At 34.9% G+C, this 17,717-nt stretch overlaps 2 protein-coding genes across 6 annotated transcripts; both read left to right on the plus strand.

Moving 5' to 3' along the window:
- The first annotated feature begins 1,708 nt into the window (after window positions 1–1,708).
- On the plus strand, window positions 1,709–16,251 carry FIP2 (potassium channel tetramerization domain-containing protein / pentapeptide repeat-containing protein). Of its 5 annotated transcripts, XR_016122605.1 has the most exons (13): window positions 1,709–1,894; window positions 2,308–2,417; window positions 2,833–2,967; window positions 3,932–4,087; window positions 4,759–4,842; window positions 5,104–5,150; window positions 5,250–5,323; window positions 5,533–5,591; window positions 7,947–8,006; window positions 9,849–9,929; window positions 10,271–10,356; window positions 13,150–13,296; window positions 13,395–16,251. XR_016122605.1 is itself a non-coding variant. In XM_089042542.1 (12 exons), exons 1-11 carry the CDS (start codon window positions 1,849–1,851, stop codon window positions 10,322–10,324), a joined length of 906 nt encoding a protein of 301 aa, XP_088898668.1. In that variant the 5' UTR covers window positions 1,709–1,848; the 3' UTR covers window positions 10,325–10,356; window positions 13,150–13,343. The 5 variants fall into 5 exon arrangements, 4 of the variants coding, with proteins under 4 accessions (XP_088898668.1, XP_008240559.1, XP_008240560.1 ...); XM_089042542.1 differs by lacking the exon at window positions 13,395–16,251 and having other exon boundaries at window positions 13,150–13,343; XM_008242334.2 differs by lacking the exons at window positions 13,150–13,296; window positions 13,395–16,251 and having other exon boundaries at window positions 1,710–1,894; window positions 10,271–10,625.
- Window positions 16,147–17,133, plus strand: LOC103339061 (dehydrin family protein). The gene is made up of 2 exons (XM_016796383.2): window positions 16,147–16,418; window positions 16,859–17,133. Exon 1 carries the CDS (start codon window positions 16,147–16,149, stop codon window positions 16,402–16,404), a length of 258 nt encoding a protein of 85 aa, XP_016651869.1. The 3' UTR covers window positions 16,405–16,418; window positions 16,859–17,133.
- The last annotated feature ends 584 nt before the right edge of the window (window positions 17,134–17,717 follow it).

Here is a 17,717-nt window from a genome sequence, read left to right on the forward strand (position 1 = left end):
AAATCAAAGAACTCCAAGTCTTGATTTACTTTTTGAGCATTGCAGAACGTCAAGTCCTTATATAGATATTATATGGATTGAGAACTAAGAGAATTCGGGTCTTTCTTTAATTATATAATTTAGGGACTTCGGGTCCTTGTATAAAATAAAAATAACACTAAAGAAAAGAACTAAGTAGAAATAAAATACAACAAAAATTAAAATATTGTAATAAAATAAGAGTGGTGATTTCCCCACTCCTTTTTCTCCTATTTTATCCACTTACACTCCTTTTTTATAACTAAAAAAAGGAGTGTAAGTAGATAAAATAGGAGTGGGGAAATCATTGCCCTAAAATAAATGTTGAAACTTTTGGTTCCAACCAAAAATGAATCCAAGAGCTTCAGGTCTTCATTTGTCTTTTAAGAATTGGGGAACTTCAATTCCACAAATATTTATTTTATAAGGATTGAAATATGAGGATCTTCTGGCGCTTACATAATTGAATAAGAACTGAGGAACTTCTTGTGTCCTCCATTAGTTATATAAGAATTGAAATTCTTGATTATCACACTTTACCTCATAAAGATTGATGACATGAAATATCACATTGATCTTTACTTTTAACAAAAATCTTGAACGTTTGACAAATAACAAAATACAGTTGAAATCTTGTAAGTAGATAGACAAGATAGATATCTATAATAAAAATGCTAATTTCTTTGTAAAATATCAAATTTCATATGTACTAGATATGTAAATGAAAATAAAAATAAAATAATTCTTATATGATTGGAATCTTGTTTTTCAGCTTCCTTTGTTGAAGCACTTCTTTCCGTTTGCCAAAGCCTATGTGACAAGAGTTCTATATTGCGATATATAAGCGGAAACTATTCTATTTCTAAGATATTATAAATAAATAAATAAATAAATAAAATCTCAAGTGGTTGGAGGCTCGTGTTGATAACGTGTTATATAAATAAGGGAAAATTGTAGAGAGAATTGGAAAGTAGAAAAAGACAACATCATTTGTGTTAATCAACTTGTCTTTCTCATCTTGATAAGACCTCTTATTTATTGGCTTACAATGATAAGAAGACATTAACAACTCATAAGTTACAAGCTCATAACTATGGTATTTAGTGTATATGTTACATAGAATTAGAAAGGGTGAATGATAAGAGGTATGGTTATCCACGAATTCATGCATTTACAACATCATTGATTAAATTGTATTTTATTCTTATATTAGGTAAATATTATAAAAGAAATAATTCAAAATTTAAATTATGAAATTCAATTACAAGGAAATAATGCATTAAATTTAGATTTTCAATGTGTTTTCCTTATTTACCTCAAATGGTAAAATCGATACGACAAAAAAAGTCATAAATGTCAAAGGACTTACATCTAAAACTAAAAACGTGTGAATTAAACAATAATGACAACTAATCGTTTTGAACTTAGATCTAAGCAGCCCAAAGAAAAATAATTTAAGTTGATGTTCATGAATATAGTATTTATACTATAAAATATAAGCTATTGAGGATTTCTGTCCTTATTACTAAACTATTATATGGGAGTAACAATTTTCCTTTTTTTTTTCCTTCAACCTTGTTTTCCAATCTTAGATTTAATATTAAATTTTAACAATGGTAGAAATTAAAAATAATAATAGTTATTTTCTTTATTCTCTTTCTCCGTTGCTAAAAGTAAAGCACAGCCAACTTGAACTCCAAATAGGCTGCAAATTTCAACGTTAAACCTAAAGCCATAATTTGGAAACCAAACAAATAAACACAAGTTGAGAGCTTTGAATTACTGGGACGGCCATTTTCAACTCATTTCCTCATCGAAGCCCTCAAATCAATGACGAATGACTCTGATTCCTCCTCTCTGATTCGCCTCAACATCGGTCAGCTCCCTCTCCCTGTTGTAATCCATCTGAATGTGAATTTGCTGTTTCTTTAAATCGACTTGGTTGCTCTGAAATGGAAGTTTAAACCCTAAATTTTAATTTGCTCCCTAGTCTCTGAAAAGAATATATTTTTGTAATTTTGGTGCCGGAGAAAACCAAGCAAAATAAGGAAAATGAATTGAATATTTTGATTCTACGGGATGAGATTGGGAAAAAGTTCGCCATGTAAGGCAATTAGTGCAACCTTTGAATGGAAGAGCTATGCATATGTGTGTGTATAACTAATTGAAGTTGTAAATAGTTGATGATGTAGATTAATTATTGGACTTAAACTTTTTGATAGTGTACCTACACTATAGAACTTGAGAATTGGGTACATAATTTGGTATGATTTTATTGTTTGTCAACAGGAGGAAAGAAGTTTTGCACTACTATTGATACTTTGACTCAGCGTGAGCCGGATTCCATGCTGGCTGCTATGTTCAGTGGTCGCCATACTCTGTGTCAGGACCCCGAAAAGGTAAACAATTCTGCTTGGTTGGAGCAATTTCTGTCTTGCATTTTCATCGAATGTTAAGTTTGGCATTGTCGTAAACAACTTTCCATGATCACCATTGCCCGACAACAACCCAAGCATATGTTAGATGTGGAGGAATGAAGCTCGGAGAAATTCTTTTAAACAATTGTCGCTTGACTAAAATATGAGGATCAATTTCAGCGTAGTTTGATTTTTAAATCAGTCTATTTAGATTAAACACTATCCTATTGTTTAATGAAATGGTACACTTCTGCATCAAATGAAACCAAGTAGCTATTAATATGTCAAGCAAGTTTTTCTTCCTCATGCAGTTTATTAGAAGATTGTTAATTCATTCATTTGGGTACCCTTTTATAAAAACTTCTCAAATATTTTATATCCTTTTTTATTCTTGCAGGGATATGTATTTGTTGATAGGGATGGCGAACATTTCCGGCACATCCTTAATTGGTTGAGGGATGGTGTTGTTCCCACATTAAAAGATTCGAAATATACAGAACTTCTTAGGGAGGCTGAATACTATCAACTTCTTGTAAGTGTGGTTTTAATATTCATTTATTCTTGTTTAGAAAAGTTAGTGATATATTTTGAGTTCATCAGGTTTGCACTTTAATTCATGTTGTATGCGTCTTTATTCAAATCATGAATTTTTGGTTCCTTCTCATTTAAACTGATTGGAGGTTCAAATAAACTTGAATGCTCACTGTTAGAAATGTAAGTGATTTCAGTTTGCTAAAGAAAGTTTTGATTCAATATAGATTGAAAAATGTCATAATTTCGGTAATATGATATGCTAGGCTTGAGAGAGAGCACTACGGAGGAAATCATATGCATGGATCTCTTTAGTGGGATTTATTCAATGCCTGTAGTGCTATTTCCTACTTGTTTCTAGTCATGTGTGGCCCATGGGAGCAATTGTCGTGGCTGCCAACTTGTCTTTTTATACTGGTCAGTTGGCCTTATTTACTATCCAAGTGAACTCAAAGACACAAGTGATGTAATTAACCTTGGTTTCTTATAAGGCGTCATTTTTCTAACTACATTCTGTTATATAAGTGTATATGATATATAAGGTATTGTTCTCTTGCGATATACAGTCTGGCAACATAAGCATCTTAATTGCCAAACTGTGAATCTGGACTACACATTCAAGCAATGATCAACGTGGTTACTAGTTCAGATTCACAGTCTATTAACATAAAATGCTTATAATTCCAGACTGTCGGCAATAAAACAAATCCTTATATATTGCAACTATACAACTCCAAACCATTTTATGTATTTTTCTCTTCATCTCTAACTATGTTGAAGCAGTGGAGTTTATTCCTGTGCTGAGATTCATGCATCAATCTACTAATAAATTTGCATGTCAAACATTTTGCCATTTCTTTCTCCCATCACAACTAATCCTGCCATATTTAGAGATGGTGCTGCCTCTTTCTGTTTGATCAGTAATCTTGTATGAACAATGCTATGAACTCATGAAACTGTTTCAGGGGCTGATAGATGGGATACATGCTATCCTAAATAAGACGAAGGAGGATGAAGAGTTAGATACAGAATTAACACGTACTGATATCATCAAGTGTATACAGTCTGAGAGAGTCAGGTTTCGAGGTGTCAATCTTTCTGGCCTTGACCTTTCGAAATTGGTAATTTCTCAGGTTCTCAGTTCTGAAACAGTTCTAGCAGTAGATTTGTCCCGTGTAGGATTCGTTTTCTAGAAATTTGGAAAAACACATTTTAACTGCAAACTACACTTAGCTAGTTTCCGTTTAGAACATGTAGCATCAGCATTACAGGCACGGAATGCGGCACCCTAAAGAGATCCATGCATCTGCATTTTCTCTGCAATGCCCTCTTTCAAGCCTAGTGTACCATTCCTTTTATAACCAAAATTTATTACATTTTGAATTTAATTTTGAATATATGTTAAGAATGAGAAAATTTTTCCTTTAAGCATGTTGAAACCCCTTACATTCATTGCTAGATTATTTAAACCTGCTAGTGAATAACCACTAGTGATATCTATTTGGGTCATGATGACAATTGGTATTCACCAAATGTTCTGCACAGCACACAGGACCTGAAGGAATTCAAGTACGTTACTGCAGCTTTTCTACAGTTGATTTGAATCTGCTCTAGAAAAGCCAGTTTAAACTTAAGCCAATTGTGTTACCAAACTGAGGCATATGAGTGCAACTTTCGAAATTGATTCTTTTGTTTAATTAGGAACTTCTTTTGGATGGTAAAAATGCAAGAAAAACTCTGTTTGATAATGTGTCTTTGATGTTGCGGTCTTATTTTGTCAATGGAATGGCAGGACCTGTCATTTGTTGACTTCAGCTATGCATGTCTGAGAAATGTCTTTTTCTCACGTGCAAACCTTCATTGTGCTAAGTTCAAGGTAAGCTTAAGTGATTAGATGGTACATCTGGTCTGTTGAGAACAACTACTGTTATTTATACATGCTATATCTTGTTAGAAATACCCACTCTATTTTCTATAAAAGAACATCGACCTGGTTTAGCATCCACGATCCAGAGTTTTAATTGTACACTTGTATTAAAGTTAAAGATTTTCTACTGTTTATTTTATTTGGTATATAGGGTGTCCATTCTTTTTATAACATCAGCATGACTATTGAAGCTTTCATATTTTGTTGCAGGATGTGGATGCTGAGGGCACCAATTTTCACAATGCAACTTTGCGGGAGTATGGCATTGAAATTCCCCAGCAGTGATATTGATTATATAATATGTATAATATGTTACTGGCTGCCTGATTAATGCAATTATCTTTTACCTAGGGAAGATGTGAATTTACTGGGGCAAATCTCCGTGGAGCTTTGTTGGCTGGAGCTAATCTTCAAAGTGCAAATCTACAAGGCAAACTTTTTTCCATTGTGATAAAATTTTAGTAATATTCTATTTGTTAGTTCCATCCTAATGTTGCCTAAAATTCCTTGGCATGTGTTCTGTTAACATGAACTTAATTTTTTCTTTAATTTTTTTAACTTCTAGTAAGTTTATGTGCCTCATTTACTCCTATTAAGACTTCGAATTTTCCTTTTAATCATGTTTTACCCTGTTTGCAGATGCATGCTTGATTAATTCTAGCTTCTGCCAGGCAGACCTGCGTTCTGCACACCTACAGGTTCTGTATTTATAATTTTAATATGTAGCTCACTTATTTTTCAAGTAATTTGTCCTCCTTGGTTTTCCAGAACATCCATTAATGAGATAGTAACTGTTCGTCTGTGATGCGTTATGCAAGAAAGATGAACTAGTCATCTAACGTCATTGAATCTATACTATGGTGCCAAACATATTTACTTCCATTAATGAGGGCAAAGTTAACTGCATGTCGTATATTCTGTCAGTTGCCTGTATTACTTTGGTTCTTTTTTCTTTTTATCCTTAAGAGTCGATTGCCAATAATGGTTGAGCTTACAAGAGCCTATTTTTCCTACTTCATTGCATTGTCTTTTCTACAGATTTTGTTACCCAAAAAAAAACCAGTAAATAAAGTCATGGATTTTAACGAATTAAAGCAAAATAGAAATTTAGGCTTAGAATTTTTCTGTGGCACATGAATGAAATTGCATCCTAGAGGGTGATGAATAGGACTTTATATTTTTCTTTTACAAGCTAACTATAATGGATCCGGATTCTCTGCTTGTTTTTTCTCTGCCATGATCTGCTTGACTTTTATTCTAAGTATGATACCTCATTTAAAATATATCTAATGGCTAAAAGACTGCCACATAATTTTGAATAGAATAGAAAAGAAAAACCTTTAACAATAACTGAACAAATAAATATTGTCGTCCCAGTATTCACATCAAGTTTTTCTCCCCCATCTTGATTCTCATGTGTTTGGGACAATATATATCACCTTCCCAAGTTCAAGAAATACAATTGAAATTACCTTTCTAACACATTGAACATATATCTTTCTTTTCTCGCATAAGGAAAGATTATTACAAAGCATATTGATAAAAATTGAAGAAAAAGAACATGATGGTGCTGGCATTGCTGCAGAAAATATTCAGAATATTGCAAATGCCTATTTGGCCAAATACACGACTAAAATTTTATGATTGAAATCAACAATAATTTTCCAGTGTAAAATACTGGAATTGAAGTGTTTGTTAAGAACAAATATTTGAAATTGAAGGACCCTACACTTTTTTTCCCGATTTAAGGATTGATATTGATCATCATGTTTGGTTCTTACTGCAGAGCGAGGGGGAAAACCTGATTTGGTTAAAGAGAATTTTTACTTCGTAGGTTTAATGTTTTTTTTAGTGTTTAAAGATGAGGTGTTGTCAATTTTTTAGCCTTTAGATATATTTTAAATGAGGTGTCATGCTTATAATAAAAGTCAAGCAGATCATGGCAGAGAAAAAACAAGCAGAGGTTCCGGATCCAACTATAATTCTTGCCCCTATTTTTTTTATTTCATATAAATGATATGATTTATTATTAATCGACACAGGAATTTTTTTTTTAAATTCTTGAAAAGAGAGCACAACTCCAACAAATCTGAAAATTTATAGTATTAAGCTTAGACATATATGTCTACCATTCTGGAAAACATTAGAAGCATTGGAGTTCGCTTGATAGTTTATAATGAGTGCCAATCTTGAAACTGCTGCTGTCAGGAAATATTCCAGCGGCTGTTGCCAAGTTTTGAATTTTACAACGGGCATAGTTCTTGCAGATTTGAACGAGAAGAACTATCAGCAATAGAATTTACTGGCGTGATAACCTTCAGAATTTAAAATAAAGATTTCAATTCAAATAGGAACACTTTAAGACATCCCAATCCTCTCCTTTGCAGCATAAATTTCAGATTCCTGTTGGTTTTATTTGGGAGGATTAATTCCACTTCCTACTCGCAGTATGCTCTTTATGATCTTGGCTCATGATTTTGCTTTTGGCGCTTATAGATAATTGATTTCAGACTACAACGAGCACAACAATAAATCTGTCTAGAAAAGCCTTTCTGTAATTCGTATTCACTGGCAGATTGGCTTACTTATTGTGAGCTTTTGTATGTGATTCCTTCTGTTCGTTGCCAGTGAACTGCACAATAAAGATATTCCTTACAATCTAGTAATGCCAGTCCATCATGGGAACCTACTACATATGTGAGATAAGATGTTTCTTTCTAAATGACTCATAGTCAGAAAGCATGAAAACACAAGGACCACTAGGAAGATGACTCTGCTATTAGAAACTGAAGGAAATAAGAAGGAAAGTAAAAGATGTCCACCAAAAATATAGCCATAAAGAAAAAAGCTCTGTCTCTCTCTGTTAATCGTTATGAATTCAATATTGTTGTATTAGGAGGTTGCCAATAAAAAGAGAAGAATTTCCTGATTTTCTTGCTGATCGCACTGCAATTAATCATTCAATCGTTTGTTTGTCGATGAGTGCAAGATGCCTTAGGATTTGGTACTTAGAGAGGGTAATAATATATTACTTGTTTCTCATATTTTTTCAGAATGCTGATCTTACAAATGCCAATTTAGAGGGAGCTATTCTGGAAGGAGCAAATTTGAAGGTAAATTGGTCGTTATGTGCCAAAAAAAATTAATAATAAATAAATTAAAAAGGTCTGAAATATGTCTTCTATGCTTAAGAGATTAAAAGCATTCCTATAAATTGATTTTGAGAGCTCAATTATCCAGTTTGACTTCTAAAGAAGCTCATGAATTGTCATAATTCTAAGTTTTCTGAACCACGTAGCTCCATCGGCTTGCTAATACATTGCAACATGAGGGGGGATATCTTTGCTCTCCTTTTTTTGGAGGAGAAGAGTACCATTAGAATAGTTTTCATTTTCTACCCAATTTTTTTTGCCTTTTTCTAAAGCTTCGTTTGCTCTGAGATAATAGAGGGAAGGGGATAGAAATGTAAAAATGATTCTTCCATTCCCTTGTTTGTTTAACCTTTATGGAGGGATCCTTATCTGTGGACCTGCATTTTTCTAGCAAACAATTAATGGGTAGATTTGGGACCCATTATTTGTACTTTGTAATAATCTTTTGCTTCTGATTCCCTACATATAACCAAACTAGGAAAGGGACATTCAAGAAGAACACCATTTTAGGGATTAGTTCTAATGTTCTACTATTAGACATTTCAGCTGCCTTAGTACTAGGGCAATTAGCTCTCATATTTTAATCTGAGACATTTCAGTTTCTCTCTCCTTGAGTTATCTTTCTTGGCTACTTCCTAGAGGTATATTTAGTTATATACCCATTCTTAGCACTAGTGATATAGATAAACCCTACACCAACATGTTTATCATATTAGATTTGGCATCAAATCTGTGGTGCTTTTGAGAAAATGTTTGGTGATTGCATTAGGTAGTCATTGGAGGTGAGTGGTGAATGTATAAAAAGAAAAGCAATGTAAGATATCCATTTAATTATTTTCTACTTTGGATTCAGCATTCTGAATATCTTGACATTGGACTAGGTAGTCACTGGAGGTGAGTGGTGCCGGTATAAAAAGAAAAGCAATGTAAAATCTGTGGTGTTTTTTCTTTAATGATGCATTCTAAATATCTTGACATTGAAGAGGAAACAGTTTTTTGTCTATTGACGCTGCATGTGCAGTAAGAGTCACCTTTTTGTTACATATTCTCTTGCTTAGTGTATAGTGTATACTATATTGTATATATTTTTTTTTCCTACATGTTGTAGGCAACAGGTTTTGTTTTATTGACGTTGCATGAGTAGGAAGAGTCAGTTAACAATTTGGTGCTGCATGTCTCTTTCTTAGAAGCTGTGCCAGATTTATTCCTCGATGCTTTTGTGGGATGGACTTATCGTTAATAAATGGTTCATGAGTATCATTAAGTGCAATTTAAATTAATTAGGGAGTGTACATGGGGCAGGGGCGGGTACATGTGGCAAACAAAGACAAGGTAAAACGAAAAATTTAAGAAATGGCTCAATTGAAAAAATGTATTCATGTGGCTGACATAAAATAAATTGATTTCACATAGTGAAATATGTTTATGGCACTTATCTTTTAGTTTACGGAGCCAACTTTTGTTCATGTTCCTCCTCTATATATCGTATTTGTGTATAATTGCATGTGAGAGGCGCACATTTCTTATACGTTATTTGATTTAATGTTGAAAGAAAGAACTCAGCATGTTTTTTCGAAACATTAATTCCGTGATTAAGAATGTTCATATATATGACAATCGTATAAGCTGGTATAAGAGGTTGTTATGGAGAAATACCCCCTTGTTTACCTAAAGTGAATATCAAAGAAAAAAATCTGTAGTTTCATCTTATATCACATTATGCGTGCATGAATGAATCTTAAAAGAATCTGCTCCCTACCACTATCATAATTGATTTGTTTGGCTGAATTTTTTGCGTGCTAGGGTGCCAAGTTGAGCAATACCAATTTGAAGGATGCAAACCTTCAACGAGCTTATTTACGGCAAGTGAATCTTCGAGATACGGTAATGAAAGCTGCTCGGCATTCTGTGACCTTTCTTTTGGTTATTGTTTTCAAAACCAAAAAATAGATTGATCAGGTTACTAAACATGAACAATGTTGCATTCCAAGTTTAGTATTTACTTTCCTCGCTTGAATTTTATTAGGGATGCCTGGGCTTATAGCTTTCCTTTTGTTCGTCTCAACTCTCAAATTGTAGTATATTTTTACATGTGCATAATCTAAGGTCCATTGTAGCATTGAGAAGGCCAAGATCTTTTCTTGATAACTTAGTTGATAGTTGATAGTTGTATCTTTCAAGGCAAGGAATTGAGGATGTGACTGTTCTTTTTATGTTTTGAACAGCATTTGGAAGGTGCAAAGCTTGATGGTGCCAATTTACTCGGAGCTATGAGATGAAACTGAGTGTTGCTATTGTAGATCCTGTGGAGGTTTGTAATTCTGTTTGTGTATAACCTATTTTTGTCATCCTTTGTCTCCGTCTTGCCAAGATTCCCATTGTCCAATTTCTGGGTTGAGGCCACCACCCTAGTAATCAAATGATGTGGTTTGTACATAAATCTTTTTACCCAAATTCAATTCATTTGGTGATAAATGTCTAGTAGTTATAAAGATGAAAGGGTAAATTATGACAACGGTCACTGAATCTGTACCCGATCTTCACTTTCGTCCTACAATACAATACAGTTCTTTAATTTAACTGTGGTCCTCGTACTTCTACGTGTGTATCGCTTTCTGATTACAAATCCCTCAACATTTTGTTAATCAAAGGGGTAAATTAGTAATTCTACCTTACATCAATAACAAGTTAGAATAAAAAGTATAAAACAAGATTTAAGAATTAAAAATCAAGTAAAAAAACCTTAAATGAGTGGAAATTTTACCCATGCTACTCTGCACATCTAGACTAGACCGCATCTACATGATCATCCACTGCTCTGCATATCTCCCCTTCACTGCACCTCAGGCACCGTAAAATTTCACTGACACCTGAATAATTGAACTGGGGGGGCCAAAGTCAAACTTGGATTCAAGTTGAAGGATCATTACCATATAATTCATTTTTTACTTTTTACTTTGCTTTTTAATTGAGAAATAAAATTATTAATTTACACTTCAAATCAATAGAAAGGTTAACAAAATTTGACCCAATGATAATCAATGCATCACTTCTGCTCGCTTAATTCTGTGTGTCCTTTCTTATTTATTTATAGAAAATATGATATTGCATTGGTAAGAATTAGCATGTTAACGGAAGCCTAGTTAAAACATTCTTAGAGAAAAATAGAATATCGGGAGAAGAAAGAGTATCACCTATATTATTGACTAAATAGAAGAGTCAAACAAGAAAGAAGATAGGATAGATTACTCAAATGGTCCTCAAACTTGTACGTGATTTACATTTTGGTCCCTAAATTAAATTATTAGTTCAAATGGTACATAAACTCTATTTTAATCGTCCATTTGATCCAACTGTTACATTTTCTGTTAAATGTAACCAAATTTTAGGGGCAAATACGACTTTTCATTTGATCCAACCGTTACATTTTCTGTTAAATGTGTAGGGTTTTGTTCCAAAGAATGACGAATGGGCCTGGGCTCTGTGAGAAGGCAACAAGCAAAAATCCCCCAAATGCCTGAGTTCGAAAAACAAGCTCCCAAGAGAGTTTTTAGAAAATCTAATGAGATTTTAAAAGAACACTCTCAGGATCACTTCACTAACACCCAAATAAGCATGAGGATTTCATTAATGGCTTAGCTTGAGGAGCATGTGGCATGGGAGCTAAGCTTTCACAAGTTTAGCAATTTGAGAGAGAGAAAACAGCGTGGGTTTCTTACGGAGGAAATATCAGTGCGAGCCCTATCCTAAGAAGAAGAAAGATGAACAGAAGAGAGGTTTGGGTGGCTTGAGAAAATTCCAGATTTGCTTGACAAAGCTTGGTCAAGGTCTGGATCGTTGAGTTGTGGATGTCTTTTCTGGGTAGCAGAAGTCTCCTTTATAGGCGTTAGAAGCTCTAATTTCGTCTGGTTTTCCTCTTCCTTTTTCTTTGGCAGCTCCTACTCAGTCATATTTTGATGAATTTCTCCATCCAAGGGGCATGGGTAAGGAACCCTTCATGGTTCCAATGGCTTGACGCAGCTGGGCTTTCCCATAGAGGGGAAGGCGCCACCGCTTTCCTTACGTTTTCTCCCAGTGCAGAGCTTATAGAGGAAAAGGGGAGAGATGAAGCCTTTTGTCCGATGGACACTTCTCTCACCCCCATGGATTTCCTCTGGTCTTGCCGTGGCTCCCTTATGACCATTGTTTGGAATTCAAACGAGGATAGGGCTCGACGCCAGATTTTTGCAAGCTGCTGGGCTTGGGCTTGTACATATGGTATTGGGTCCTCTGGCTTTGTTACTTCTATCGTTTGACAGGCTTTTGTCAAGCTGCTGGAAAGGCTTTCCCTCTAATTCTATTGATGTGGGCTGGGCTAAATATCTTGGTAGGTTCTTTGGTGTCTTCCTAGAGCATGGGTCAATTTTTTCTCCTCTCTCTCATGCTACCCCATATGCTTGGGTTCTAGGAACGGCTTGAGTTCCAAAGCCCCAAGTGGCTTTGAAACCTACGTTCCTTGAACCCTCAATGGGCCCCGTGATTACTTGTTTCCCTCCATACCACAACCTTCTCAGTAAGCCCCGGTTAATTTCGTGGCTTGGGCCCACTTAAGCTCGTGACGTAGCTTGGTATTAGAATGCGCATGATTTCTATGCTCGTGCTTGGGGTTTTATTATGCCATGATAGGCTATAGTCGGGCCAAATAGTGCCGAATGAGCATGTGAGCGTGATCTAGTAATATCGGTATGTCCTTGGCTCCTTTTGCACGTGCTTGTTTAGCATGATTTGTCGCTTGTAGCTTGTGTTGGCGGCTTTTACAAATTTTCTTTTATCCCGATTGAGCTTATTTTGCATCCAATCACCCATATCGGGCTAAGGGTTAATTTGGGCTTAGCCCCTTGGATTTTTGGGCCTCAACAAAATGTAACCAAATTTTAGGGGCAAATACGACTTTTCATAATTAACAAATAAAATAGGGTTAAAATAAATATAAAATACAAAAATGGCGATGAAGATGATGCTCTGCAATACTTTCTTCTTCTCTCTTTGTAATCCCATTGAACCCATTTAAATGGCTGGAAGAAACAAAGACATATTGAATAACCAAAAGCTGTTTAATTTGCAGGTGCTTGGACTCTATTCTTCATGCTGAACACAAAAGCATCTTGGAAGCAAACGGGGATGAAAAAGTTGAAGCTGACAAGCAAATGCCATTCGATTATGTTCTGGAATTGAAAAAACTCTTGGGTTCTTCGGCTAAGAACGTCAAGAGGTATCACAAATTTTCCTGAAAGTTAATATTTTTCTTCATTTTTACTATCCAATTTGTGAACTATTGGGAAACTCATCAAGCACATGAAAATTTGACAGTGGCTGTGATTTTGGGAGGTGGGGTTGGCGAGAGATGAGGTGGGGAGGAGGGTGGTGGGTGGTTGTCTCTCAACAACAAAGGGAAATCAAGGGGGAGAGGGAGAGGGTCTGGGTGGTTGTTGAGATGGGGTTATGGGTAAATTCCCTATAAACCCTAACAAGCTCATCCCATACCATAGAGGCTGAATAATTATTGTTGCAGAGGCCAACCAATTTGTTCAAATACGCTCTGATTTGATCGTACATTCGAGCTCTTGACAATATATGTACAATTATACCATAAGACTTGAGGTTGGGCCTAAATTTTTGCTGTTTTGAAGCCAATTTGAAAAAGCTGAAGCAGGCTACCAAGTTTAGCTTCAGTTTTCGGAGGATGGTGTTGAGGAGTTGGTCGGAGACCACCTCCACCAAGATGGTTGGGGCACAGATCCTCTTAGCCAATGCTTGCTACGGGTAGGTTCAAGGGTAAAAAAGAAATGAGCGGAGGTGGGGTGAGGGATTTGTATGCCCTACATCATGGGTTGCTTCTCATGTGTTCAATGAAATGCACAAATGAATATAAAACTGGAGATGATGTTGAACAAAAATCTGGAGCCTAAGAAATGTTTTATGAATGTGCGCGAATGGCGTTGGAAATAAAATGCAATTTGATAGAGATAGGATTTTGCTGAATGAATTAAGAGGTCAGCAGATTATAAATGGAGAGATGGGTTTGGGATGGAGGGTGGTTGTTGGATAGGTTTGGGTGGAGAGTGGTTGTGGGATGGGTTTGGGGGTTGGAGCTTGAGGGTGGTGGCCATGGGGGAATGGAGAGAGAGAGAGAGAGAGAGAGAGAGAGAGAGTTTTTATTTATTTTTTAGCATTTATTTATTTGGGAGTTTTACTAAAACACCCAAAATGGGAGTTGAAATTATAAAAAAACTCAAGCACTATTTAAACATATAAACACACCCAAAACCTATCATTACACACATTCAAAATCCATTTATAAACACACCCAAAAAGTTGACTTTGGGGTTGATTTTGGGTGTGTTTCTATGTTTAAATAGTGCTTGGGTTTTTTTTTATAAATACATGTCTAGGATTGGGTTTATTTATAAATTTGTATATTTATTTTTAACGTACGAAATCACCAATTTGCCCTCATATTTAACAGTAACATTGACAAAATGTAACAGTTGGATCAAATTAGTGATTAAAATAAAGTTTATGTACCATTTGGACTAATAATTTAATTTATGGACCAAAATGTAAATCGTGTACAAATTTGAGGACTATTTGAGTAATTTACTCAAAGAAGATAAAATTATTGGGTCTGTATCTAGAACAAGAAAGAAAAAAAAAACCTTTCATTTTCATTGAAGATAAGATAGGATAGGATATCTGAAAAAGTTTGATGATAAAGACAACATTGACACAATGGGCCAAAGTGATGGTTACATAGAGTTATGATGTTTCTTAGAACAGCATAAGGCTACTAGTAATGTCGGCAAGTTATTCACCGTACACGTGTAAAGCATTGGAACATAGATTCATATGACCTGGTGAAAATCATGAGATTAATGCTATTGGTGGGTGGACGCTAGTTTCAGTAGCGTTATTTAAGGATCGTTGTTGAAAGTTTCGATAGCAAAATGTCAGAAAGATTCATGCTTATCCGAAGTGTTGGCAAAATCTTTTTGTAGAGCTTTTGCATTTCCCAATCTACGATCCTTTTTCACCTTCAAATTCACTAGGAGATGTTGTTTTATGCTAAACTGTGTTCCCCTTGTATTTAATTATTATTATTTGAATGTGAATTCTAATTACCAAATGCCAAATTCAAAACATGCGACTTACAAGTCCCAAATCGATATAGCATTGGGTGCAAACATAATTCAACGCAAGGAACACCATATTTCAAAGATAATGCAAGTCATTTTCAGATATTAAATATCTTTTGTTTATATATTCTTAAAAAGACGGGAACATAGAAAATAAAAGGTTTCAATAATTCGAGCGAGATTAGACAAGTTAATAAGTTAGAATTAAGATAGGTTAATGGCTCGATTCCTTCGTACACGAGAAAACCTCTAACGGACATGCCAGATTGAGGGAAGTTGTTCTCCTCCTATACATGATAATAGGGCAGGTCTTCTTGAGTCAAATACCTAATTGGCAAACCAGATGGATTATGGACAAAACATGGCCAACGGGGAACAAAAAGAATAGTCATATATTATTAATTTAAGTTAAGACGATCTTACCGACATCCGGAAGATGTGGCATATCGGGTGATGGAGACTGAGAGTAGACTCAGACAAACCTCTTCTTTTCTCTTACTTTAATATAGCATTTTCAAACGTTCTATGGATCTCATTGGCTGTGGACATTTTTGTAATTTCAGTCAAACCCTACACCGCCCAACGCTCAAATTGGATAAAAGCGATTCTACTCATAAGCGCTTTTGTAATTTTTATAAACGCTTCTACTAGAATGCCTTAAAACAAAAACATTTGGAAGTCATACCTAGAAAAACACTCGAGGTGCTTCTACAAAGGCATTTCCAAATTCTTACCAAACGTTGTAAGAAACGCGTTTGTTTTGTTGTACCAAATAAGCCCCTGTAATAAAAAATAAAATAAAATAAAAGGAAAATGAAAGGTGTTGTGTGTTTCCCTTATAAAAAGGCATCTTCACATTCCTCCCTTCACAAAAGATCAAAATCCATTCATATTTTCTAGAGAGAGAGAGAGAGAGAGAGAGAGTAACAATGGCAGGAATCGTTCACAAGATTGGAGACGCCCTCCACATAGGAGGAGGAGGTAACGAGCACAAGAAAGACGAGGAGTACAAGAAGGAAGGTGAGCACCACAAGGACAAGAAAGACGAGCACCACAAGGACAAGAAAGACGAACACCACAAGAAAGACGGCGATCACAAAGAGAAAGACAAAGACGACAAGAAGAAGAAGAAGAAGAAGGACAAGAAGAAGGATGGCCATGACAGCAGCAGCAGCGACAGCGACTAACCTATAATATTCTGGTAATCCACCATCTTCCTGTGCTTTTTGTTCCATTAACTTTTGATGATCTCATATATCTGCAAAAATATTTATTTTACAATTTTAATAAGTTATTTTTGCATACATATCTGATTGTGATTAAATAAATATACGGGATATGGTTTCTGCTACGTCTTAAAATTGAGATCTATGATGTAAACATGAACTTAGTCAAGTTGGCTAAAGCAGATGTACTTTTGCACCCAAGTTCGCATCACCCTTCTCGTTATTTAGATTAGATTAGAGTAGAATATCGTTTTTATTAAAAAAAAAAAAATTAAAAAGTGAGATCTGTGACATGATCTAAAGGATCTGGATTCTCAAATACCAAGATGACAAATAATGGAAATATTGTGTGAAATGAATTTGATTTTCTTTGTCATTGCTAATGAATTTGTGTTTTTTTTTATTTGCCTTGTAGGTGTTTGGGGCGTCATGAGATGAGAACATGCTCAACTCCTATTTCCTTTCCGTTTACGGCCCAACGTTATATTTTACATTTCAAGAAAAGAAAAGGCTTGTTCCACAGCCCAACCCCGAAAAAAGAAGAAGAAAAAAGAAGTCGTGTTTAATGTTTATCTGCTGAATGCTGTTGCTAGTGGTAGCTATATATGTAAAATGTTTCTAAGCAGGCACTGAATATATGTGAAACCTCTGACCGACTTTCATATGAATAAGGATAAATGCTTAATATTATCTGTGTCTTAGTATTCAAGTGGTTTGTTGTTTTATATCATACGCTTGTTATGTCTCAATTAACACCATCTCCCCATCAAAATGCACCTAAATTAATTGATGCATGTGTCAATTCTTACTTCCTACTAGGAGTGGCATTGTAGACCGAAAAATCGCAAAAATTAATTGACAATTTATCGCAATGGAATTGCAATCGCAGGAAACTAAACCGCATTTGCAGTACGAAGAATCGAATCGTATTTGCGGTTGCGGTTGCAGTATTTGATTTTCAAAATTTGTGGTTATTGCAAACTGCGACTATATTTAGAAAAATAAAAATAAAAAATTGCATTTTGTAGATAGTATTTGTGCTCAAACAACACAACAGGATCATTCAAATCTATTTCACCACCACCAACACTTGAATTTGTAACTTTAATTTGTAATATTGGTGCATTGCATTTTCCTTTTAGTTTGTAACTTTAATTAATTTTGAATTGGATTTTTCTTTTGGGTTGCAACTTTAATTCATTTTGCATTACATTTTCCTTTTGTTTTGTAACTTTAAAGGATTTGGAATTGGAATGCTTGAGAAGTTGAGGTTG

This window comes from Prunus mume, linkage group LG8, assembly GCF_029339155.1.
Source record: "Prunus mume cultivar Tortuosa linkage group LG8, ASM2933915v1, whole genome shotgun sequence".
Taxonomy (NCBI): Eukaryota; Viridiplantae; Streptophyta; class Magnoliopsida; order Rosales; family Rosaceae; genus Prunus; species Prunus mume.

Bases quoted from the DNA above. Each gene is read 5' to 3' on its own strand.
- FIP2 (XM_089042542.1), top strand. From the start codon at position 1,849: ATGACGAATGACTCTGATTCCTCCTCTCTGATTCGCCTCAACATCG. The intron at 4,843-5,103 runs GTAAGCTTAAGT...ATTTTGTTGCAG, and splicing joins TTCATTGTGCTAAGTTCAAG to GATGTGGATGCTGAGGGCAC. The intron at 5,592-7,946 runs GTTCTGTATTTA...ATATTTTTTCAG, and splicing joins TGCGTTCTGCACACCTACAG to AATGCTGATCTTACAAATGC.
- LOC103339061 (XM_016796383.2), top strand. From the start codon at position 16,147: ATGGCAGGAATCGTTCACAAGATTGGAGACGCCCTCCACATAGGAGGA.